The sequence below is a fragment of the Chrysemys picta genome, chromosome 25 (assembly GCF_011386835.1).
Source record: "Chrysemys picta bellii isolate R12L10 chromosome 25, ASM1138683v2, whole genome shotgun sequence".
Classification (NCBI taxonomy): Eukaryota; Metazoa; Chordata; order Testudines; family Emydidae; genus Chrysemys; species Chrysemys picta.
The window spans coordinates 6,122,174-6,149,043 of NC_088815.1; the positions used below are offsets into that span (position 1 = coordinate 6,122,174).

A 26,870-nucleotide genomic window follows, 5' to 3' on the forward strand; every position below is an offset into this window, starting at 1 on the left:
AAAGTTTTAAAACCACTGGCCTAGGCCACACACACAAGCTAGATCTCATCTGTTACAACACTGCGGGAAAGCAGCACCCTCTAGAGGCAACTCACAGGCACGATCAGCCAGAACTTGATGCAGGACATTAACTCAGTTTTGGGAGTTTTCAAACTCACACATGCCTAGAGCGACCCGCCTAGAAGGCTGTGTAGAGACTTCACTTGTGCACTCTGGCAGAACATCCAATTCCGTTTTAAGAGCATCACTGCACCATTTCCCCCTGTGCACAAGCAGGGCAACTCTATTTACAACCAAATTTCTATTTCGAACCGGTATGACTGGTAGATAGCCGTTGTCTTAGACGAGCAAGGATTTGATTATATCCCTGTGACAAGGGAAGCCCTTGTCCTCTAGCACATAGCGGATGGTTCTCTGAGATCCCCTCTCCAATAGACTAAATACTGAAGAGGTGCGCTCGAAGGCCAACTCCCACAGAAGTTGATAAAGGTGCTGAGGCCCCTGTAGGATCAAATCCCTGATTTTTCACAGCTCCGACTGACTCATTGAAGTTATGGGTCTTCAGCACCTCTGAAAAGCCAGGCCCCAGAGACCTGAAGCTGGCAGTGGGTGGGTGAAGGAGCTAGGTACAGTCCAAGGGCCAGTCTGAGCTGTATTTACTCGTTCTCCTTTGACTGCTGCAGGACCATAATGCTGAACTGGGGGGGGGTCTCTAGTCATCCACCCACACCAGTAGTTCAGTCTGTTCCACTCAGTGACCCTCACATTGTATGAGAGAAAGGAGTAGTGGGAGCCAACCCCCCACCTCCCCTATGAAATGTGGTGTGATGCACTGAAACTTGTTCATGCCCTCCCGTTTGAGAGCCCATGAACTAGGGAAAGAGCAGCACAAGCAAGTTTTAAATGGCCATGCGCTCCACCCCCCCCGCCAAAATAGGAAATATATCCGCATAAGTTGGGTGCAGCCCCTCAGGCTCCTGGCAGGTTGATAATGCAGTCCTAAGTATCTGTTTGGGCCACCCATTTTTCCAGAACTATTAGAGCAGAGGAAGGATGGCCCAGTGGTTAGGGCATTAGGCTAGTACTTTCAAGACCTGTGTTCGATTCCTTCCTCCAACCCATAATTCCTTGTGTGATCTTGGGCAACTGAGGCACAGTGACTTGCCCATCTGTATAACAGGGATGATCGTGCTGCCTCCCTGGCAGGAAAGTCAAATACATTAATAAGGGCGAGGTGCTTAGATAGTAACAGGGGCCAAGTGATGCTTTTTAGAAGCTCTAGAAAACAGCAGCCACCCTACCCACCTACACTGTGCTCGCTCTGGTAACATTTCAAGATTGCTTTTTACAGATTCAGACTAACACGGCTACCCCTCTGATACATTTCAAGATTATTTCTTGATACTACCAAAAAAAAAGTGTGTTGTCTGTACAAAGAACTTCTAACAGGGAGAAGCTGTTAGCAACCAGCACCCAACACATAAATACAACATAATTTATTGTGTCTGTTTCACAGAATGATAGTGGTATGTGTTAGAAACAGTGTCCAGGACATAGTACGAGACGTGACTCACATAAAGTACAAACACTCAGACCACAGGACTGTTTCCTTAGAGGAAAGTGGCTAATGGTAGCAACTTGCTCCCTGCTCGCAAAAAAAAAAACAAAAAAAAAAAAAAAAAAACTTTTTTTCCCCACCCACCCCCGTCCCACCCTTCACCCCAAATCCAAGGCAGTCCCTCCTTTGTCACACAGAGAAATCAGTGTTCTAAAGTCTCTGCATTAGGAAGTTACAGGCCGAAGTTAAACTCCCCCAGGCAGTACGCAAGCCAGAGGACTGTGGCTCTGCACTAGAGACTTTGTCTATTAAGGTAGACGGCCGGAAGAAAGGGAGTGGGAAATGGTGTTCAGGAAGAGAAGGTGGAGGGCGTGGGACACTTACAGAAGTTAAAGCGGGCCAAGCCAGGACCAGTTAATGAAGTCCAGGACAGTGCAACATCTGCAAAGATCCCACAGCCTCACTAGCACTACGATTTGTCTTGGGATAGTGGGGGGGACTAAACAAGTGATTTGGTCTCTGGAGTGGCAGAACTTGGCTTCTCTTTGATACTCAAGCTGAAACGGACAGAGGGCTTCCATCGCCGGGTGGAGATACATCTCACGCAGTTCTGCAGCAACTCGCAGTCCAGGGGCCAAATGCAGTCACTCACCTATCCAATACGTAACACTCCCTCCCAACTAGCAGTCTTTGCTTGGCTCAAGATGGAGAACTGCACTCTGGGACCTGGAGGCCTCCTTACAGGAAAGAGTGACCTCACTTTGCTTCATTTTAATCAGATTAGCTCTAGACTTTGGGCTTCAAGAAAATTGCCCAAGCAGCCCTTGGACAGGCTAAAAGTTGGTGTGCCTGGAAAAAATTTCGCTAGCTTCTGTCCCAGCAGCCCTCCGTGGCCTCACCCCTCATATCTCCTTTCAGTAGGAGAAGCAAAAGTATTTTAACTCCTCCTTCCCCCTTAAGCTCCGCCCTCCCATCAACAGAACCTACAACTAGGTGGAGAAAGACCGCTAGAAGTCTAGTGAAATCTATCCAGGTATATTCGTGCCCCAGCATAGAGAGCACCCTAATATAGCAACTCTGCCCTTGACACAATGTGCTTTGAAAGGTGGAAACCTTCGTATTCTCCTGCTTTAGAACTAGGAAAAGCAGGTGTTCGTGAGCAATGACCTCAAAAGATTAGCAGAGGAATAAACAGAGTGAGATTAGCATTGATTTCCCCAAGCAGTGAAAGGTGTGGTCTAGCTGAGAAGTCAGAGAAAGGAACAGAAAACGTTTTCAGAGAGAAAGGCCTAATCATGGAGTGAAAGGCAGTTAGACACAAGGGCTGGAGAAGTGTGCAAGGAGCCACGTCTATATGCACATTTCAGTTATAGTTCATTCTCACCTAGTGGAATAGCTGCCCTAACAAAGCACTTCCTACCCTACCTTCAGGATGCAGGTAAGCCTTGCTCCCCCACAGCCAGTGCCATGCACTGCTACGGTCTCAAGACCAACTCCACGCCCTGGCTAGGTTGAAAGCAAGTCCATCTTAAAAAACACTTGAAGCAACAAAGTCTGTGGTCAGACTAGGCTTAGTTAGGGCCAGCCAACAAGGCGGCCAGTGAGATGAAACATCAGGTGGTTCTCTCATAATGCTCGTTCCCCCCTCTAAAAAAAACTGACGAAAAATGATGCATTTCCATCTAGTGGCAAACAATTACAGAAATTACCATAAAAACTAGTTATCTAAGGCATCTTTAAAAAAATATTTCTGCAGTCTCCATTTTAAGTTGAAAGCTCAATAAAAATATATTTCTATGAAATGTCTCTGATCGTCCCTTGAGCGGCATCTCCGGTGCAGCGATGGGGTTCAGCAGTCCTGAGGCGGCTTGGCCTGGGTGAGGGCAGGAAGGTCCAGAGCTCAGTGGCACATCCGGGAGGTCATTTCCTTCTAGCAAAGGACACACAAGAGACAGGGAAGTTAGTGGTAAGAAGCACAATTCCCAGGCAAGGGACATTTCAGTAGGAAAGTCTCAAAGTTTGGAATGTTGTTTCCATAGCATTGTTAATTTAAAAAAAAAAAAAAAAAACGTATTCCAGTTTGAACACTCACATGGGGAAGAAATTCAGCGTCACCTTTAACCTCTGCCCCCATATTCCTATTCACTGACAGGCAGGAGGCCTCCCCAGCTGCCCCATCAGATTAAAATCGGTCTGGCTGCATGCAGCTAGAGAATAACCATCACCCACCGTTCCAGACTAATGCCAACACCTAGCACTTCTAGGGCACTTTGCATCCTCCACGCTCTTTATGAAGTTGGTGAGCATCGCTGTGCTCATTTTACAGAAGGGGAAATAAAGGACAGGGAGGGGACAGAGGAGGTGATTTAGCCTGAGCGCACACGCACTCCAAGTCCCACAGCTAGTCACTGACAACTGGGACTAGGACCAAGGGCTCATGACTCCGTGACCCGCATCCTACCCCCCTGCCTTTCTGGGTCGTGCACAGCGATGTGCTGGCTACACAGTGATAAGGCTGGGTACGTAGATCCTTGGAATTCAATTGCAGCTTTGCTAGCAGGGGTGCACAGCTCATTGCAGTGTGCAGCACCCGGACTGAGGAACAGCAGATGCATGTGACTCAGCCATTGACCAGACAATGGGGAGTGGTGGCGGCGGTGGGGGAACAGACAAGATGGCAGCCTGAAGCACAAGGCGGTTACCAGGCAGAATCTACAAACGTGGCAGCTTCTCTCTCCGTGGGTGTAATGGCCCTGCTCAGCCGCATGAGGTACCCTGGGATCTGGGCCAGAATAAAAGAGGGCAGGGTAAGAACAGGTTTTTGAGCTGTAATGGGGGCGGGGGGGGGGGGGGGGACGGAATAGGTACGACAGGATTTCAGTCACCCTCTTCAGCGCTCAGAATCTCTCAAACTGAATCCAATGTTTGGCTTTGGTATTCAGTGGACAGGGAGTCCGGATCCCAGAGTTCTGTTTGAGACGCACCACTCTGTGGCCATTCATAGCTATAATCCAGCCAAATTCACTCACCAGAGGTTCTAGCTCCTTGGTGTCTATTAGATTGAACTCTTTCACAAAATAGTAAAAGTGCTTGTAGCAGGTGTTCACGTGGGCCTCTGACCCCATATGGGTGATCCTGTCAAAATGGTGGATGTAGACGTGAACAAAGACCCGGAAGAGCCTGGACAGAATCTTCTTCACTACCTGAAGGAAGTTCTTGGGGAACGGAGTACCTGCAAGAAGAACATACGAGCACCATGATTTAGTGAAATGCACTTTCCCCAGGACTATGGTGCCATGCAGTCTTCCTAAAGCATAAAAAGAAACAGTCCAGTGTGTACTGAAGTGATGCAAGAACAGTTTCCTCGGGGGTAATTCACAGACTGCATTCCCTCCAAGTTTTGGACCAATTTTTCCAAAGTTAATGCTATTAACCTATGCTATTGGGTCCTGTATTAATTGAGAGACCCGAATACAAACTGGATTAGTGCACATATAGATTTCCATCTGCAGTTTCAATTTGATATGGTTTCCCTCAGTTCCTGTTGGGACATTTTTACAAAAAATTATGCAAGACATTAGATCACCATGCTCCACTCTAGAAGTGGCTGCATCCTGGGAGGAGTGGCTCCTATATATAGTTTAGTAAATTTGACAAACCCTTTGGGATCCTTCAGGTTAATAGGAGTTAAAATTAAGATAATACTACGCTCAGTCATTTATAGGCCCCTGTTCACATTCGACATTTTGTTTGTGTGTCTTTCATTCGAACAGCTACGTTTGCAATCTGCAATACAGTAGAGTTTGATAAGCTGCTCTTTCTAGTAATTACAAAACAACTTGAGTTTAAAGTCTACTTGCTTATCCACATGCAAGGAGGAGGTAAGAGGTGAAGGGTATTCGTTAAATACCCTTCTTCCCCTGCTCCCAAGAGCTCTGCATGAAATTAATTTTCAGTCTGTGTTCAGTTAGTGAAGCTGGCATTATAAGCATAGCTAGAAAACTCTAAACAAGACAGAACTCCTTTGATGATGTAAGCTTCCCCCCTCCAAATGGAACAGATGTTCCAGCAATCACTCAGTCCAAAAGAGGTCCTTGCTGAAGAACCGTAACTAAAGGGACCACACCCCAGAACTTCCTGTGGTTACCCAGATGAACACACAGCAAGGATTTTGACAACTGATACAGGTACTGTTGTAGGTTGGGGGTGGGTTTACTGTCTTAATCTCTTCCCCAATGTCACCACATTTAAGTATTGTTGTTGTGTGTGTGCAGATGGGGTCTGAGTAATGGTGGACACTTTCTGCACACAATCAGATTGAGCCGTTTCATTAGCGCTTTGAGAAGGATGAATATCTTGGCATGCTCTAGATACACTGAAGTAGTGCAGGAGTGGATGGGATCCGGTGGGATCTCAAGTGGATAACCAGCTCCTTCTCCCCTATCCCATTTGTTAGTTGGTCTCCCACACAAACACCCAGGCAGCCGTCATCTGGTTCTGCTTCATTTGGCAGAACCTTGACCTGTGTTGCCTGTCCAGACAGGGCAAACAGGTTTCATTACCAAATCAGGAATTAGGACAAAGGGTCACGGGACTATTATTGTTCCTTCCTTGTGCAACATCCCCTCCCCTCCAGTGTCCACTGCTTGCTTCCCCACCCCAACCCAGACCTTGCATCACCCAGTCTATCCCTGAGCTGAATGGAGTTGCCTTAGGGCAGTGGTTTTCCAACTTTTTTTCTGGCGACCCAGTTGAAGAAATGTTTTTATGCCTACAACCCAACGAAGGTGGGGATGAGGGGTTTGGGGCGTGGGAGAGGCTGGAGGCTGCGGGGTGGGGCAGGGAATGAGGGGTTCCGGTTGTGGGAGGAGGCTCTGGGCTGGGGCAGGAGTGCAGGCTCTGGGGTGTGGCTAGGGATGAGGGGTTTGGGGTGTAGGAGGGAGCTCCAGGTTTGGGGGAGGCTCAGGGCTGGATCAGGGGATTGGGGCAAAAAGTTGGGGCACAGGCTTACCTCGGGCGTCTCCCAGTCAGCAGCCCAGGCGTTAGAAGTCCCATTGGCGGTGCTGCCCGACTACAGCAGGCCAGTTCCTACCTGTTCTGACACCGTGGAGAGCCCCGGAAGCGGCCAGCGGCAGGTCCGGCTCCTAGGTGGAGGCTCACAAGCGGCTCCGCATGGCTCTCGCCCGCAGGCACCACCCCTCCAGCTCCCATTGGCTGGTTCCTGGCGAATGGGAGAGCGGAACCAGCACTTGGGGCGGGGGCTGCGCGCGGAGGCCTATGGCCCCCCCGCCTAGGAGCCGGACCTGCTGCCCGGGGCGCAGTGTGGTGTCGGAACAGGTAGGGACTAGCCTGCCTTAGCCAGGCAGCATCGCCAACGGGACTTTTAACAGCCCGGTCGATGGTGCTGACCAGAGCCGCTGCGACCCAGCACTGGGTTGCGACCCGCAGTTTGAAAACCACTGCCTTAGGGCTTTGCTTGAAAGACCACCTGGGGTCATTCAGAGCAGCAGAAGACTGACCCTATGCCAAAAGCTAAGCAAACCTCTGCGGCAGCAGTGCTAACTCAAGGAGCAAGGGCTGAATCACACTTGTCCAAGAGGCCCTGTATTCAGGTCCAGACTAGCGCTAAGAAAAAGCACTGCTGAGAGAGGTTTCAAAAAGGTCCAGTATTTCACAAGCTGCAAGAGACGGAGACAAAAGCTTTATACCATACCAGAGAGACGCTGGAGTCTCAGATCTCCATGGGTATAAAGCATTAAGCCAACACTTGAAAGGCTAAATTTAGGAGCAGAGCATCTGCAATTCTCATGGACTACAAGGGGAACCGTGGGCCGTCAACACTGCTGAAAGTCAGCCCACTCCTTTAGATGCACAAATATAGCTTCATGAGCCTATTTTTGGGCACCCAAGTTTGGACATTTTGGGCTCCAAAACTGTTTACACCAAGGCCTCGTTACACTCCTTTGGCAGCATAAGAGGGACATAGGTTACCATTACACACACTCTACGACCTCTTGACGCTGCCAGAGTGGTGTTAAGGAGCCTTCTTAGTACAAATGAGAATCAGGCCCTCTGGCCTTCGTTTTTAAGCAACGGGAGGTTGAAAGATGTCAGATCTGGAAATAAAATAAGAGGTGCGTCATTCTGATCACAAAACTCCTGAACCACCCAACCAGCCACACATCTGCAGGCAAAGCAGAGCGCAGCCAATAAGATGCGTCTTGCACCAGAGTATGAAGTCAGTAAGTGCAGGCCCTGATGGGCTGCTCTAGGGAGCAAAAAGCATCACTGCTTGGAGCCCTAGGCTGAAAACACCCTGCATGACCAATCCCAAAGGTTTGGGTCTGTTGTCAAAAACATCTCAGTTGTTGCAATGGTCCATAAGGAGAGAGAAGAATCCCTCAGGTGACCAAGTCCCAGGCCAGGTATGAATCGGAATCAACACCTTGAACTGCAGCCAGAAGCAAGTGTAGTTCACAGAGCATGGACGTGATGTGCTCATAACTCAGATCTGCTCCACTAAGCTGATGGGCCACCACATTCTGTGCTGTGCTTCTGAATGATCCCGAAGTACAGCGGGCAAACCTGGATTACTGCAGCACAGTCTACATGAGAGGGCAAGGGCACAACTCTAGTTAATCACAAATGTGGGGGAAGAGAGCTATAAGCTATTAAGGACTCCAAGAGCACTCAGGGGTCCACGTAGTCCAAGATTGCAAACCCCTTCTGCAAGTCTTGGACCTCTTCCTTCACTAGATGGGACAGTGATAAATTTTGCAAGCGGTTTTCCTCTGTCAACCACCACCTCCTCAACCAGGTGTCAGTCAGAATGGATGAATTTTTAAATTCTGTTATCTCAACCTGACAGTACTAAAAATACTTTGGCAGAATGAGTAAGATTTTCCAAGAGCCATGAATCCCATTCACAGAAATTGACCTTGAGGGAGCCAACCCAGAACCTTCAGCAACAAAAATACAAGCCCCTGCCTACCTGAGCTAAAGAATAAACTTTTAGTAGTAAGTTGCAGGCCATTACCATCGAGACTAGCCATGGAGGCACAATCACATGGACTAAATCCAGGTGTTGCACAGGCACCGGTCCTAAACTACTGTTCAGAATGAAAGATCAAGTCCAGCAGCCCAACCTCTGCAGAGCAGAGTGACTCCTCCCATGCTCACAGCAGCCACATAATCTCTGATGTACCATTTGAATTTTGCAAGAGCCCCCTCTGATTTGGAGTGCCTCGCCTGAAACAATTTAGGCCTAATTTTCCAGAAGTACTAAGCATCCACCACTCTAACTGAAATCTATGGTAACCGCGGGTACTTGGCACTTCTTTAACAAAACAGTTAGGCAGGCTGGGCACGAAGGTATCCAAAATCAGCAGTCACTTTCATAGAATGTCAGGGTTGGAAGGGACCTCAGGAGGTCATCTAGTCCAACCCCCTGCTCAAAGCAGGACCAATCCCCAAAAGTTGCCAGTCAGTACTAGAGGAAGCAGTTCACCTACCCTCTCAAGGATCTGTGCAGCAGTGATATCCAATGCCATAAACTAGTGGTTTTCAACCTTTCCTCATTTGCAGACCCCTAAAAAAATTCAAATGGAGGGGAAGACCCCTTTGGAAATCTTAGAGTCTGTAGACCCGCCCAGAGGTCCGTGAACCACAGGCTGAAAACCACTGTCATAAACAAGTGCCTACTGGAAAAGGAACAGGGGACTAGAAAGGGCAAGAGTCAGTACTGGTGGATAAAAGTCGATTTTTCTGAAAAAGAAATCGGATATTTTTTATTTTGTTATTTAAATTAGAATACGTTTTTCTTTTTTTAAAAATAAACTCATTTAAAATGAAATCTGAATTTAATAGAAAATATGTTAAGAGATGATGATAAGTTTAGGCCTTAACACATTTAAATAAAAAAATAAATATGTTGAATCCATGAGCCTCTATGACAAACTCCGAGTTAAAAGCTGCTTTTCTATATAAAGAAAGAAGATGGGGAAAACTTTTGAGGTTGTTTTATCAACATGGCACAACAGGTCATGTCCTGTATTAAGAGCTTGACCCTGTGGAGGACCCAGGCCTGTGCCACTGGCTGCAAGGGACTGGCAAAGTCATCACACGGATTGGGACCCAGCTTCTGACTCCAGGAGACACTATGTGCATCTCATCAGGATCATCCACTGAGTCACCAGAGGGGTGGGGTGGGGGTGGGGGGGGTCTCATACTTCTATTTTATAGCTTCTCCCTACCTTAGCTCAGTTCTCAAATTATTAATATTTATGACTCCACCCAGCATGGAAACTTCCTCTCCAGCTCATGAAAAAACACTAAAATTCATGTATCCAAAACATTTAAGGTAGTTTTGTTTAATAAAAAATAAATATTCTATGCCATTTGGTGTTTTTAATTAAATTCCCATTATCATCCTAGTGCGGCTTGACACAAATCGTCACCAATAAGTTGATTATCTTGTCGATGAACAATACATCATTCACCATTTTCTAACATACTAAAACTGTACAATTAATAAGAATCTGAAAACATTAAGCTATATAAATGCTTAAATAAATATAAAGAGTTATAGTGTACCCTCCTAGGTAGCAAAAAGACGTTCCAAATCTAGCGTAAAGGCTCTATTTAGTTGTAAATCGACATGTTTTAATGGTTATATCAACCAATGAGGATGCACCTCTCTTTAGAAAATAAAGGAAGTACCAATGGAAAAGTTCCTTAACACTGATCATTTAACTCAAGGTTTTCCATTTGGTGATGTAAATTGCCCTGATTTAAATCAATTGATCTTGTGTCAGTCCAATTAATTTCCCCACAAATCAGACCTGAACTTACCAACATTGGTGGGGAAAATGTCCTCATTGTTGATCTGCACCTCAATCCAGTCCATCAAGAGGTTCAAGTACTTGGGAGCAGACAGGGCAGTGGGTTTCCGGTACTTGTGCTCGTCCTGCCATCTGTACTCGTACTTGGGTCCCCCAGACATGATCGGACAGGACTGTTCCGTGCAATAATCACTGATGGTGCCGTAGATCAGATTGATGCGATTGAAGAAGTCCACCACATGCACCGCCACCCAGTCATTCTGTTCCTCACCAGATGGCAGCTGGACGGCCAGCTTCAAGTCCAGCCCTGCATTGAGAGAGGCTTGAGCCCTCTTGTGCAGCTCAAACCGCTGAGTCCCAGGTTCAAACTTGCGTTTGGGCCGAAAGGTTTTGTCCTTATTGAACACTTGCTTTAAAGGGTTGGACATTTTTCTTTTTTCCCTCCTCTCTTTCACAAGTCTTCAGTGACGACAGCTAGAGACACACAGCGGTGGGACAGTTTCCAATGGCAAGGTCGTAATGGCCTCTATCTTCACAGAAATATCTCTGAGCGCCTCTGGTTCTCCAAGTACCTTCTGATCTGCAACACAGAGAATTTACAGTAGTTAGAGGGGCAGCTTTTTCAACAAGAGACTTTGTTCAGAAGGAGTGAATTTGTTTGAATGCCTTAGTGGGAAGGTTTGGACATACACCTCAAACTCATAGAACTGAAACGAACACCAAATATGCTTCGTTTCCCCTCCCCTTTCCTCTTAGGACTAGATTTCTTTAAGGGAAGTGCACAAGGTAGAAGAGTGAGGGTCAAGTTCTCAAAGAGGTTCCTCATTCAGCCTCTGTCACTGTAGGGAAAGTGTTGCAGACCCAGGTCACTGACTTCTACACAAAACATTAAGTGAGAGAAGGTTTATACCCAGTTTGCCAAGTTATTGTGGGTGAAGAAGCAGATTATTACTGTTATTACTACTACAAGACACCAAGACTCTACCACTATGGTACCAAGGTAGCTACATTGTTTTATGAAAGCATTCAGAAACTGGCACAGCATTATTTTGCTACTAGGCAGAAATGAGTAAAATATTACCCACAACAGCTGTGTCCATGGACTCATAGCAGGGAGATTGGTTTCAGGCTGGATCCTCAACAAAGGCTAGATTCTAACACCCTTAAAGACATGGGGGAGTAACTTATTCCAGAAGTGGTCTCATTAAAAAATCACTGGGACTACTCTCTACGTGAGCTAGGGTATCCGAATCTGACCCTGAATGACAGGATTCCTCTTGTGAAACAGACACGTGATTTTGGGTGTTGTAATGAGGAAAGTGCTGACCAGCCCAACGAAGACAGGCCATTTTAAGTCAGCCTGCAACAGAAGCATTGCGTAGCTCCACAGTGGTTCTTGGAGACATTAGTCATCTGAGGAGAGCTGGCTGCTCGTATGGTGCTGGCGCATCTGCTACACTGCATTAAGGAGAATGAAGAACACATCAAACACTTTCCTAATGTTACTTTCCCATGTAAGCAATGGCCTTCATTGCCAGAGGTTTTTCCGGTTGTGCAATGGGAGGAGAAATGGCCCCGAGACGCTATTAAGACGTGTTCCACACTCCAAAAATACAGGAGAACCCCATGGCTAACAACCCATATTGCCAGCAATCCAACAGCCATGAAGTTCAGTTCTGGAGCCATGCCACATGTTCACAAAGTCACTCCAACGAGAGAGGAAAGGGCGGGGTGCCCACACCCACCCACCCACCCACATTTTTGAGTTGGGACCCACTCAAAATTCCAGCCAGGTTCATTGAGAGATTCACTCATGATGAAGTGAGCCTGGGCCAGTTTGGAGATGAACCCAAGCGAAGCTCTGCGCTTTTGACCAAATTTTGCCTTGGTTTGTGCAGGGTACACATTCCCCGATACTGAGAGATATTTGCATGAACCCCTGAAGCTACTGATATTTGCTTGACTAATTTAAGACCAACAGTGAAGGGCCAAGGAGATAGGGGAAAAAATAAGTTTAAGATGCATTTGATCACACAGAGAAAATTTTTGAAAGTCATAACAAGAGGGGACGCTGACAGCAAAATGCAGTGCGACAGTAGCTATGGTTAGCAAGAGCCGAGTCATACCCTCACCACATCCTGCAACAAAACACTTCACTTCTTCTATGAAGTGGAAACACAAGGGGCTGTGCCCATTCAACTTAGATGCACTATTGATCTCACATATTCTTCTGTAACATATCCAAAACAAAGGCAAAAAAAACCTAACAATGTAAAGGGCAGGTTCACGGTCTGAAGCCACTTCCAGAAGGAAATCAGTTCCAGAGAAATGGTAGCATGCGCTATTTCCTCACTTTGGAGTCTCAAAGGAAAGCTGTAGTACTGCATGAGTATTAACTGCATATTCCTTTGGTTCTGGGCTCCAGCCAAACACAAAAAAAGAGGCCTTTGATTGTTCTCACTCTGCTCTCATTTACCTTGTCTTTACACCACAGTAATCCCATTGACTTCAGTCAAGACACTCAGTTATGCTGGTATTAGGTGTAATGGGCCTTTTTATTTACTTCCCGTTTCTGCTGGCAAGTAGTTAAAGGCCACGCACAGGTCTCTGCTCATTACCAGTACAGCAGGGGGCATGGCAGGAGAGGACTGAAATGCACTACCAAAACCTGGTGGAGAAGCACTCTCAAGGCCTGCCCACACTTTGCCAGTGGAGTGGACACTAAGAATTTTCCAAGAGAAATTTTCACAAGGTGATTCATAAAAGCCAACCCAGACCTACAAAGAGGGAATTTTCACAGCTGAGGAACTAGTTAGCAAAAAAAGAACCCAACTATTTTTTTTAAATAGGCAGCATTACTTGGTAACTAAGTCCATCTATGTTTCAGGTTTTGATTTGGTTTTTAAAGGGGATGTAAAACTTGTGAAAGTTCCAGGAGTCACCTCCCTGGAAACTGAAGCCCTCTAAACTGCCAAGACGTTCAAGTGCGGGGGTCGTTTGTGATGCAGCCGTGTCCAATGGAAAGGGACCAAGAATACCAAACGGTCAAACGATGGCAATGACTTTTGGTCAAATCTAACCTGGGCTGGATGACAGCCAGTGACCGAAGAGTAAGGTTTGGTCTCCTCCAATCTCTTAAGACATCTGTGCACCTGGCTTATATTTTTATATATAAGCCAAGTTTTAACTCTCACTTTTCCTGTGTCCAGAGTTTGAAGAAGTGCCTCCTTTTCTCTGCGGAATCACTAGCATCCTTAACAAGTAATATACAGCCAGATCTTCCGCTGGTGCAAATCAGCATACCTCCATTGACCATATCCCCCAATTTACACCAACTAGGGATCTGGCCCTATAATTTCTAAGGCTAGCACGGGAGCACCGTGAACAGCATTCAAGGATGTTGCATTATATTAGCACTGCAATTTTCTTTCCCCAAATAGTTTCCTCTTACCAATCATGTGCAATAGGAAGACTACCTGATAAACTTGCTGCTGTGATCAGCTGCACATTAAGTAAAATTAGCAGCAGCCTGAAGAGTTTAAGATATTTGCAAAATGGAAACTTCAGCCAAAGTACAACAGGATGCAATGCATTCAGCTATGGTTTTGAGGTGTAACTTGGTTAAGAAAACTTTGGTTAAGACCAAAGCAGCATCTGACATGAGTGAAAGATGATGTAAAATGGTGATCACAAGTTTTTCTCCTTCCACCCTCCCCCCACAAGTCACAGCTCAAACAGCAATAAAACACAGAACAGAAAGGAAAGATCACTAGGGGGATAGGATTTGTGCGAGGGTGACTTGCAATTCAGCTGAAGCTATGATTGGCAAGTAGCAGAAAGTATGGTTTAAGTCCACACCACCTGCTATCAAGTAGGAGTATCCCCACTAGTCTCACAAGAGCACGTTAGTAACACAGCAACTTCCTGCACCATGGAGGACAAAACAAAGCTCTAACTTCTCTCTCTGGAGGAATAGTCCTGCCTTTATATCCAGGGATACGAGATGAGCTCCATGAGGATGGTGGATTACAGTTATAAAACAAACTCAAACAAATGAGCAATGAACGATGGGAGAAAATGAATCTCCCCAAAACCTTGAGAACTATTACATAATCTTCAACCAATGTCAGATGCTGCTTTGGTCAGCCACAGAATCTGTAGGTCTTCTATTTTCTCAGAGCCAGATATTTATAGCGAAAGGGGAGGTGTGGGGAGAGATTTAAAAGACTTGATGCCATAGGGATGAGGAAAAGCACTTGTTAAAAAATGTTTGGCCCAATTTTCTTCTCACGTATGCAGTGGAAGTCAGGAGTCACTTCACTTAAGTCAGTGCAGTTACATGGGGATAAAAATTAATATGAGAGGATAACTTTCAGTACTGCCTTATTCTAAAATATGTTTCCAACAGAGAAATGCAAAGCATATTTCACTAGTTTTCCATTACTTCTTTCCCTGTCATTTTTCCAAGCTAGACAAGAGCGTGTTTGTGTGGCAAACAGTCACCATTTGCTGTTGATTTAAGAACATAAGAATGGTCAGACCAAGGGTCCATCTAGTCCAGTATCCTGTCTTCCGACAGTGGCCAGTGCCAGGTGCCCCAGAGGGAATGAACAGAACAGGTAATCATCAAGTGATTCATCCCCTGTTGCTCATTCCAGCTTCTGGCAAACAGAGGCTAGGGACACCATCCCTGCCCATCCTGGCTAATAGCCCTTGATGGACCTATCCTCCAGGAATTTATCTAGATCTTTTTTGAACCCTGGCCTTGTCTTGGCCTTCACAACATCCTCTGGCAAGGAGTTCCACAGGTTGACTGTGTGCTGGGTGAAGAAATACTTCCTTTTATTTGTTTTAAACCTGCTGCCTATTAATTTCATTTGGTGACCCCTAGTTCTTGTGTTATGAGAAGTAGTAAACACTTCCTTATCTACTTTCTCTATACCAGTCATGATTTTATAGACCTCAATCATATCTCCCCTTAGCTGTCTCTTTTCCAAGCTGAAAAGTCCCAGTCTTATTAATTTCTCCTCATATGGAAGCCGTTCCATATCCCTAATAATTTTTGTTGCCCTTTTCTGAACCTTTTCCAATTCCAATATATCTTTTTTGAGATGGGGCGACCACATCCGCACGCAGTATTCAAAATGTGGGCGTACCATGGATTTATATAGAGGCAACATGATATTTTCTGTCCTGTTATCTATCCCTTTCTTAATTATTCCCAACATTCTGTTCGCTTTTTTGACTGTCGCTGCACATTGACTGGATGTTTTCAGAGAACTATCCACAATGACTCCAAGATCTCTTTCTTCAGTAGTAACAGCTAATTTAGACCCCATCATTTTATATGTATAGTTGGGATTACGCTTTCCAATGTGCATTACTTTGCATTTATCAACATTAAATTTCATCTGCCATTTTGTTGCCCAGTCACCCAGTTTTGAGAGATCCTTTTGTAGCTCTTCACAGTCTGCCTGGGTCTTAACTATCTTGAGTAATTTTGTATCATGGACAGTAACCATGACAGTCATCCCACATCTGAACACACAGACTACATTGTAAAAAAAATACCTCTTCCATTTTAAAAAGGGAATGAGGTATCTCTAGCCAACCCCTCCCCACCACTAAGAAAACTCAGGAAGTTATTCCCTCTCCCCCACAATCCTCTTTCAGGAAACCTACGTGTACACAGAGATGACTTCTCTGCGTAGATTCTTTATTTCCTTCAGTTCCTGAAACCCCGTCCAGAGTGACATGCAGTACCATTTCCAACCCTCACACCATTCCCACACAGGATTTACTTTAGGGTTTTAACAAGTGCCAGAATAAATGCAATCAACAGATTAAAACCAGCAGGTTCTGCATTTCCCGGCTCCTCAAATTATACGGCCTGGGATAGTTTGTTGTGCCTGCTGAAAAAACCTTATACCAGTATTCCTAAAGGCCAAAGTTTAAAGCTTCTTCATTTAAAAGAAGTATTTCATGTGGTCTCCGTAGTGCCAGCTAGATTGCGGGTTGCAGATAGGGAGGGGTCAGAAACATATGCAGCCACTTCCTTGCCAAGTGACCTGACAGCTTAGGCAGCTCACATCCTGCTGCCTTACTCATTTGAAAACCCTGCAAGTAAATCCTGGTGAGTAATACATTTACGGTACACGTTTGCTTTTACAGAAGCTACTCCACTGTACTAAGAAACAATAATATTGTAGGATTTATTTTAACATTTACACACGATCCCCACACGGATGCTTCTGATCATTCTACCGCATTGTGGTAAATTTCCTACCCAGGCAAACCAAGACCTGATTTTTCACAGCTCTTCCAGGCAGAAGGAAGTCAAAACACTGTTTTGTTCCACTGAGGCAGAAGGAAGTCAAAACACTGTTTGCAAAGCTGCACTGATCATGGTAGTGAATGAACAAAAATACACACAAAAAGCGTGTCATGGCAATTTCAAAAAAAAGGGGAAAAAGGTATTTCAGGGTAGACAATAATTGGTAGAAGGAGAGAGATTTTCACATATTTTAAAGTTAGAACAAGAGGAAGCTTGAAAAGGTCACTGGTAGTTTTAGTCAGATGCCAAACTAGACAGCAAGGCCAACATTTCCAAGAGTGGCCAGGGGCACTGGACGTCCAATTTGACAAACCCTGGGCTTGATTTTCCAGAGGCGCTGAGCACTCAACTCCAGATACGTCACTAAGAGCGGTCACTGCTCGGTACTTCTAGTAAACTGACCCAAGGAGATTGTAGTCCGGCACCTAAGAACTGAGGCATCTTTTTCTTTTCTTTTTTTTTTTTAAAACATCATTCTCTCTCTCACACACCCACGCACATACACCCATCAGCCATTTTTTTAAAATGTAACCCAATTAATACTTTCTGCACAAAGACTCTGGTTTCTGTGATAGTCTGCTCAAGGGATAAAATATCTGCCTCTCATTTCTCCACTATATGAGTATGCTGAGCAGAGAGGAAGTCCCTAAACTGTTCTTTGGAATGGGTTTAAAATAAAATAAAACGTACACACATGCAAAATTAGCATAACCATAAGGACGCACTTGAAAGAAACACACAAACACACAGTAGGAAACCGTCACAAAATGAAGAGCACACCAGATGAGTGGGAATGTCAAAATTGCCAGGCAGAAAGCGTGTAAAAATTGTGAAGTCTGACCATTCACAGCTCTTCTTGAACGACCTCTGCCTAGATCAATTTCCTGTCTGGCAGGGCTTCAGCTACTTTTAACTGGAGATCTCCAGCATTTTCCGATAAAACGGCTCAGTCTGCTTTTGTTTCTATTTTAGTAAAAACATTCATGTGGCATATCCAAATTCTTTTTAAAAAGACGGTCCTAATATTCTATTGGCAGTAATCTTTAAGACATTAACACAAACCATGTCTTTCCGTTCCAAGGCAGCATCGAGATACTAACAGCAGTTTACAGACACATTGCTAATGCATGTCAGAGCTAGGGAGGTTCTCACTGGTAGCCTTGTACCATCCCAAACGTTACTGCTTTCAGTTTCCTCATGTATCTTGCTGGAGACAATCCAAAGTATCTGCTCTGAAGGGCAAAAGAGCACTAGGCACATTAAAAAATAAAAATTTTGGAGAGCTTTTGAAATAGAGTTATGCTGAAAACACACAGCAGAATTTCTACCTGTATAACCCCTGCTGATCCCAGCCCGGATGCATACGTCTAACAAGACAGCGTTTATGCCTTCGTTCAATGGGACAACTTCCTAGGTTTTCCTTTCATTGATCTGGTTTCTGAGAGGCATTAATGACAAATATAATGAAGCCATTTTGAAAAACAGATCTCTAATCATCAGTCCTAAGGATTAAACAAATAGCCCTTTCATAATCAGTCCAGAATAAGTTTCAGGAATGTACTACTTGTCTCCCCCTCCACCCCTTTGCAATGTGAATACAGCGATTTAAATCTGAGCAATGATGTCTTGGACATTTCTAAGCAAGAACTCATGCGAGCCACATGCTTATTCTGGGGTTTCCAAGGAAGAGCCTTGGTCAAGATCAGGGCAGTCCATTTTCATGCCTTTAAACCACAAGAATGCAGAACTGATCCAGCTGAACACAAGAGGAAGTAGTACCATATCGCATAAAATAGTCATACTGCGCTTTAATTTGTGTTTTTCTTCCCCCATGAAAGGCGACCAAATAACAATGTATTCAAACTATTTTTTAAAATCTATTTAGTTTTGGTATTAGCAAGGGGAAGGGGGAAAAAGTCAGACCTGACACAGACCTGACAAATTCACCCATAGAGGGGCTAGGAGGCCGTCTAATAACTGACACGCCCCGCGGCGGAGCCGCACACTGTAGCAAAGAACAACAGCTTCAGAAAACCCACATCAGAAGAATAAATGCAATGTACCAGCATTTAGATCTAGCATGAACGGCCAGTAGGAATCCCATCCAATAATAATTTGGCGTTAAGCTATCACACATGGGGGAGAAGAGACAAGATAGTTCATGGGACGGTAATGAGACAGCACAGCCATTCGATTCTAAATTCCTGGCTTGAATCTAGACCAGGCTGACCGTAATCAAAGCAATTACAATCTGATGTATGTTGAGTGGTCTATGTGAAATGAGCTGGGTGAGGTCTCAGCTCAGTTATTAGTACAACAAATTCACATCACAGAAGAAAGGTTAAGGACTGAATGGTCCATGGAGACTGGACTGTCAGGTGTGAAGACTAGACTATCCTCTTGCCACAGCATAAAGCAGGGGTGGGCAAACTACGGCCCGTGGGCCGGATCCGGCCCGCCAGTCGTTTTAATCCGGCCCTCGAGCTCCCGCTGTGGAGTGGGGTCTGGAGCTTGCCCCGCTCCGGCGCTCCAGCCAGGGAGCAGGGTCAGGAGGCGCCCCTAGAAGCAGCGGCATGTCCCTCCTTCCGGCTCCTACGCATAGGGGCAGCCAGGGGGCTCCGCTCCGCGTGCTGCCCCTGCCCCAAGCGTTGCGCCCGCAGCACCCGTTGGCCGGGAACCACGGCCAATGGGAGCTGCAGGAGCGGCGCCTGCGGATGGGGCAGCGTGCCGCAGAACCGTCTGGCTACACCTCCACATAGGAGCTAGATGGGGGACATGCTGCTGCTTCTGGGAGCTGCTTGAGGTAAGCGCCGCTCAGGGCATGCACCCCCAGCCACCCCATTCCCCAACCCCCTGCCCCAGCCCTGATCCCCCTCCTGCCCTCCGAACCCTCGGTCCCAGCCCAGAGCACCCTCCTGCACCCCAAACCCCTCATCCTCAGCCCCACCCCAGAGCCCGCACCCCCAGCCAGAGCCCTCACCCCCTCCCGCACCCCAACCCCAATTTCATGAGCATTCATGGCCCACCACACAATTTCTATACTCAGATGTGCCCTCGGACCAAAAAGTTTGCCCACCCCTGGCATAAGGGGAAGCCTGTACTTCCACCACTCAGGCTGTCCCCCTCCAGTGGTGGATAAAGAAAGTATTTCAGTCTCCTGGGTGTTCAATCTGGTGACCAAAGATGATCTAGGTGCCACAGGATGAGCCATATTTTGTGCCTTTAGGGGAAGATTTTTCAAAAGGCACAAAAGGACTTAAAATGTACCTTTGAAAGTCTCCCCCTAAAATCACAAAGTTATGATTGCTCACGCTGCAATTGTTATTTATTTAGAGCCAAGTAGAAAGAGGATTTTTTTAAAGTGGCCTTTGCTTCCTTTAGATATACACTGAAGTCCCTCGCTGAGGCTTTTGGGAGGTATAACTCCCTGTATGTGCTCTGTGCACAGTAACGCAAGTGACTGGGACATGACTGCATGTGAAGGCAGAGCTGATTGGCTTCTAGCTTCATAGATGCTGAATAAAACGGACAAGCTGGTTCAGGACTCCAGAAGCTATTCTAGCTTCACTGTGTAGACATGTATTTCTAGGGCAAGTTGCAGCAGGCAGGTGACTTCCTGTACCATAAGAATGATTTTTTTTTTCCTCGCCAAGGTATGACGACACCGTTTTTCAAAAAGTTCTGTGCAGCAACAATGCCTCTTGTTCTCCTTCAGCCTGGCTTAGTCCCTGACTGAAGGGACTTAAGAGGCAAGAAAAAAAATGACAGTTCAAACTCCGACAAGTCCATGCTTTGAGCAGCCCATCTATTCCTGGCAATATGAACCACTCTGCACGGTCCTTGCAAAATAGTATTTTAGGGAAACAGCAAAGTAGTATCTACCTAATAGATTTTCTTCTTCTAACGAACTTGGCTGACACTTCTCCAGTGTAAAATTCTCATGCTAAACTGGTCTAATCAACACAATGCTTCAGATTATGTTGCGAGCCGGACTATATTATAAATTCAAACATTGTGAATGTCAATGGGCTGGAACCAGGGTTATGGGAAATTCTACAAGGGTTTCCTTAGCACACACCAGGCTCAGAATGAAAGGCTGGCTTTGAGCCCCACCCATCGCACTCTCTCCTGTGTTCATAGAACGCTTTTGATGCCAGAGCAGTAGGGTTCACGTCTCCGTAACAGAGAGTTGTGAAGCCAGCCCTTCTCCTTCCCCTTTAGACCTAGGTGTGGCAGTGATCATATATGCATTAGCCCCGTGGTTTTCAACCTGTAGTCCACAGACCCCTGGGGGTATGCAGACTATGTCTAAGATTTCAAATGGGGTCCCTACTGCCATTTGGAATTTTTTTAGGGGTCCGCAAATGAAAAAAAGGTTGAAAACCACGGCATTAACCTTTCTCATCTGCCTGGTGACAAGTAACAGGCCTTAAAGAGATCTCAGGCTTTGCAGAAGTGAAGAGCTATCCACATCAGAAGATTTTTCTACCACACAGTTTGACATGAAAAAAGTCCCCCAAAACAGCAGCACCAACGGGAAACTTTTTGTGAAATTTCCTAGTGTAAACAAGGCCACAGTAGATCACATGTTGCTTTCTGCTTATGGGAGAAGCTACATTTTTGTGACTGATGCTCCATTGCCTCACATCTAGGGCCCAATTCCCACTTATTTTATTCCTGCATTTGTAGGGTGACCAGACAACAAGTGTGAAAAATCGGGACGGGGTGGGGGGGGTAATAGGCACCTATATAAGAAAGTCCCAAAAAAAACAGGAAAGAGTCTGGTGGCACCTGTCTTTGCTGTTTTTGTAGATACAGACTAACACGGCTACCCCGATACTTGACACCAAAAAACAGGATTGTCCCTATAAAACCGGGACATCTGGTCACCCTATGCATTTGGAATAGAGAAGAATTAAAGGTGTCTTTCAGACATCTTGCACTCCATGTGTTCTAAAGCCAGATGGGTCTTGCCCAACTCTGATTAAGTCAGAGCAGTTTTGGGGCAGCTGCCCTAGGGGGAAAAATAGCCACAGTGCAGCACACTCCAGCCACACATGCCCCGCTCTACCCCTCTCTATCAGGGGCTAGATGCAGGGATGATGTAGAGCCCTTATGCCAACTCTACTCCAGCCAGGGAGGCTACCTGCACAGGAGGTATTCTCGGGGCCCTCTTTATGCTGCCAGAGTGGTGTAAAAGGACTTTAGGGCATGTCTACATTAAGGAAGTTTGCCAATGTATAGGGTGAGCAGATGTCCCGTTTTTAAAGGGAGAGTCCCATTTTTGGGGGACTTTTTCGTATATAGGCGCGTTATTACCCCCCACCCCGTCCTGTTTTTTCACAGTTGCTGTCTGGTCACCCTACCAATGTACAGTGTAGTTAGACCACTGCAAGCCTCTCATGTAAACGCTCTGCACTTGTGCAAAGTAGGGCTTACAGTCGTGTACTAAATTAAGCAATAACAGTGTAAGCCCTGCCTTGGTAAGATGGGTGCAGCACAGCCTAGTGATGCATGTCTGCATTGTGGATTCACACCATTTTAACTAATTTGATTTAGTGTTTTGGGCACATCATCACTGGCAACGTAAATGCGGCCGCGCTTTAACATGGCTTGTGCAGTCATGGCAGAGTGCTCTAAAAAACCTGCCTCCACGAGGGGCGTAGCTCCCAGCGCTGGTGCACTGTCCACACTGGCGCTTTACAGCGCTGAAACTTGCTGCTCTCGGGGGAGGGGGGGGGTTCACACCCCTGAGCGAGAAAGTTGCAGTGCTGTAAAGTGCCAGTGTAGACAAGCCCTTACTGTAGACAAGCCCTGGGGGTAACTGAGAATCCAGCACCTACTGCGGTCACGTATATCTTTGCAAAGCAAGTATAAGGAACCACTATTCCAGTTTGGCTGCCTTTTACACACGCTTTGCACCGGTATAAGTAGCTGTGCAAGGCAGTGGAGACTCAGGCCTCTTATCTCCAGTCCGTAGGCTCAGAAGCCGGAGTAACAGCATGATTTCCAAAACACTCAACTGAAGTTGCGTGCCCCTCTGCTGCAACTCTGAAGACTTAACTATGCATCCCTTTGCAAAGTAGAAAGCGCTCTTATGGTCTCCATTGTGTCTGTTCTTTCTAATGGATTAACAGGCACATTGTCCCCACAACACGCCCCTAATCCACCTCCGACACGTTAAGAGAAATCAAATTCAACCAAGAGTCCGTTACCATTTCCATCATGAACAAGGTGATTCTTTTAGCGCAGCAGCAGCTCCAGCAGGAGGTTCAGACACACACAACTGAAAACAAAAGCCACAGATGTCCCATGGAGACAGAGTTATCTAGAGAACTGAAGGTAAACACCCAGAGATGCATTCTTTAGTGAAAGCATTAGCTGGATATCAGGAATTTCTAAAATAATCTCCTAAACCTCCAACAAAACTGGTGATGAATTCACCAATTACCCATTACAGCTGCATTTATGGCACAAGTATCACAAAATGCATCACTGTCTTCTGAGAAAATTAATCTTCTTGAACTTCTGGGAGTTATTTTCAGGAGTACAGAACTTGGGATCATTGCAGAGATGGATACAGCTATAGACAGGAGTGTGTGCTTCCACCACTAACAGGAAGAACTTTTTTCTCTGTACACTGTTGCCATAGAAATCTCTGGCTTGATTAATGGAGAAGTTTTTCTATAGTTACAAGACAGTGGCTGTATCAGCACAAATTTCTTTTAAACGGAGCAAGCCAGGCAAACACAATTTTCTGTGTGGTACTCCACATCCATTCTAGCATTTATTCTGAATATTGGGGGATAAGCTCTAGGTCAGAAGGGAGGAAGCAATGTCAGGGAGCCAAATGGGCTCCAGAAAGCATCTGGAAAAGATACTTCAGTACTACTAGATAGCACAAGCCAGTCAGGGAACAAGTTTATGACAGACGTCACAAGCAGGGAGCGAGGATTCCAAGTTCTATTCCCAACTCTGGCATGCAGTCAGTCACTTACGGTATGATTTCCAAGTGCGACGGAATGGCTTCCTGTTCAGATCTGCTTACTGGTATTATGCCTGGATCTGGACACAGCTTTGCAGTGCAAGCCAAGAATCACCAGCTGGGATGGGAGCCCAACCCAAGTACAAAGGAGGCAGATCCCAAACCAATTTGGCAGGAATTTAGACTTGGCACTTTTTTATTACTTTAAAGGTGCGCAACTCCTCACAGCAAAGTAGGCTGATGTATTTGCTTTCTGTTTTATTAAGCTACGAAGATATGGTATTTACACTAGTATCGAAGAAACTGGTTAATAAACAAGATAGAGCCTGAAACTTGCACACAGAAGAAGAAAGATCGGGTGCAGCAACTAGCTCCATCATAAAGAAAACCAGATGGTCAGGGGAATTTTATCTTGCAATAAAAATCCCCCTTGCTCTGAAACTTGGCAGAGAAGACATCACAGCCCGGAATGAGACTTTTCAAAAACATTTCCTCCTTCACCCCTATTCAAGAGAAAGGCAACAGAGTGTGCCTTGTTCCAAATTTCTTTGCTGGACAGTGGAGGACACCTCCCCAGCCCTGCAAGCTTTGAGGTACACACCCTTTAGCCTAAAGATCCCATACCACATCCAGCAAAAATTTTCTTTGGAGGTGGTTAATACCTGCCTCTAAGTTAGCAGAAGCAATCACTTCCGGTCACATGTACACTAGGAGTGCTTTACTGGTATAGCTAAACCAGTATACTATACTGGCAAAGCACTCCTATCGTAGACACGGCTTATCCTGGCAAAACTGTGCTTTTCCTGGTGTAACCACATCTATACTATGGGCTTCTGCTCACACAGCTATGTAGGTGACGGATCACACTTCTTTGTACACCTAATTGACACAGCTATGCGGGCAGAAGCCCCTAGGGTACATTTGGCTCTCAATGCCTCCAGCCACAATTGGCTCAAACAGGGAGAAGACCTAACTTCAGTGCATTTACCCTCTGCTTTCTTCTTACCCCTACTGCTACTTAGTCTCCAGGTACCTGCGTGCAGATGGGTATTATTCACCCTCCCCCACCCACTTCCCCAAGACAGGGCAGTGATACAGCCCGCCCCGCCCACTTCCCTTTCCTGACAGACCTGTGGGCCAGAGCCTATACTTGTTCCCAAGGGGGGGGGAGGCGACAGGGGAGGAGGGTGGAGGTTGCTCAAAGTTCAAACACTGGCAGCTCTTGGCTATCCTGCCCCCCACCCACCCACCCCCACTAACGAAGTCCCAGCAGAGCAACCCCAACCTACCTTGGGCCACACTGACCCCCTGGGGGCTTTGCACACAGAGGAGTTAAATCCTTCCCCAGCCACCAGGACTCCCCTGCTTCCCCCTTTCCAACCTCCTCACCCCCCATTACCTTCCAGCCCCCCCAACACCCACCCAGTCCCTTCTCCCCAGCCCCCCATAGCCTCCCTCCAGACCCCTTCCAGTCCCTTCTCCCCAGGCCCCCCATCACCCCCCCAGTTCCTTCTCCCCATCCCCCCATAGCCTCCCTCCAGACCCCTCCCAGTCCCTTCTCCCCAGGCCCCCCATCACCCCCCCGTTCCTTCTCCCCAGCCCCCCATAGCCTCCCTCCAGACCCCCCCCCAGTTCCTTCTCCCCAGCCCTCCATCAGCCCCCCCATCACCCCCCCCAGTTCCTTCTCCCCAGCCCTCCATCAGCCCCCTCCCAGTCCCTTCTCCCCAGCCCCCCAGTTCCTTCTCCCCAGGCCCCCATCGCCCCTCCCAGTCCCTTCTCCCCAGCCCCCCATAGCCTCCCTCCAGACCCCTCCCAGTCCCTTCTCCCCAGGCCCCCATCGCCCCTCCCAGTCCCTTCTCCCAGCCCCCCAGTTCCTTCTTCCAAGGCCCCCCATCACCTCCCCAGTCCCTTCTCCCCAGCCCCCCCATCACCCCCCAGACACCCCATCACCCCCCTCTGCCAGGTTCCCCCTTTCCGCTCCCAGGAGGACACCCCCCGCTCAGATGTCCACTCAGCCCCCCATTATCCCTCCGCCGAGCGCCCCCCACCTGTGCCCGGCGGAGGGGTCACGTGCCGCGCTCTCACCCCGGCTCCGGGAACTTTCCGACGATCTCCACGGCGCGCACAACTCCACTGCCGGCCTCCCCGCGCCCCGCCGGACCTACTTCCTCTTAAAGGGGCCGGGACACGCGCCGCTCACCTCCCCGCCCGCGGGCTCCGCCCACTGCTGCTCCCGGGGCGTGGAGCCCGGGCGGGCAGCCCCCTCTGCTGGGCCGCTGAGCGGGTCCCCCTTGCCTGTCCTCCCCCACTCCCCATCTGACCCCCTCCCCCCATGCAGCCCCCTGTGCCCGGATCCCCCTCCCAGTGAAGCTGGGTAATGGCCCTTTGGGGTAGGGGGACACCCCCGAGCTGGCCCGAGGCCTCCCCCCATGTGGGGCCAACCCAAGCCTTCCCGCCTCCCACCCACCCTGGGCCAGGCCAGGGTCCCCTCCCCCCGGGGCCCAGAGCCAGCCCCCTGCCACCCCGCACCCCCACGTGGGGCACCCGAGGTCCCCCTCTCTCCCCTGCATGTGGGGCAGGTCGGCAGTCCTGAGCCGCTCTCCCTAGCCCTTCCTCCAGCACAGGGCTTGCATTGAAACTTGCCCCCCTCCCCTGCACATTCCTCCGCGCCCCGTTAGGGGTCCCACGGTCCCACCCCACATTTGTCCCCCTTGCTCTTGTCACCTGATGATCAGTTGGCATGACGCGCAAACGGGACAAATGCCCAGTTTTGTCAAAAAAGTCGGGACGTCCAGGACAGGGCCTAAAAAAGGGACTGTCCCAGCCAAAACGGGACGTATGGTTACCCTGCCTGGGGGTGAAATCACGTCACAGAACATTGCTGCATTGCAAAGGGGTGCAATCGCCTCACCGTTCTGATTGAGGACGACGTAGCATGAAACCCTTGCCATGCCGGGTGGCCCTGCACCAACGCAACATCGTGACACTGTCACTGCTGTGCCTGGGCCCGCGGATAAACTCACCAAGGTGGCAACTGGAGGAAAGAATCCTATGTTCATTCGAAATCCCTAACTGCACTGCTAATCCAGGAGGAGAAGGGGGGTGTGTGTAAAATGTTAGGAGATTTTTCAACATTGTTTCACAGGAGATCAT

At 47.4% G+C, this 26,870-nt stretch overlaps 1 protein-coding gene across 8 annotated transcripts; it reads right to left on the minus strand.

The window, feature by feature from the left end:
• Nucleotides 1-1,481: 1,481 nt before the first annotated feature.
• Nucleotides 1,482-25,952, minus strand: MOB3A (MOB kinase activator 3A). Of its 8 annotated transcripts, none has more exons than XM_065578635.1 (4): nt 25,766-25,952; nt 10,409-10,978; nt 4,588-4,790; nt 1,482-3,488 (listed from the first exon to the last, which is right to left on the minus strand). In XM_065578635.1, exons 2-4 carry the CDS (start codon nt 10,824-10,826, stop codon nt 3,459-3,461), a joined length of 651 nt encoding a protein of 216 aa, XP_065434707.1. In that variant the 5' UTR covers nt 10,827-10,978; nt 25,766-25,952; the 3' UTR covers nt 1,482-3,458. The 8 variants fall into 8 exon arrangements, with proteins under 8 accessions (XP_065434707.1, XP_065434708.1, XP_065434709.1 ...); XM_065578636.1 differs by having other exon boundaries at nt 25,803-25,904; XM_065578637.1 differs by having other exon boundaries at nt 10,409-10,973; nt 25,766-25,876.
• Nucleotides 25,953-26,870: the final 918 nt, after the last annotated feature.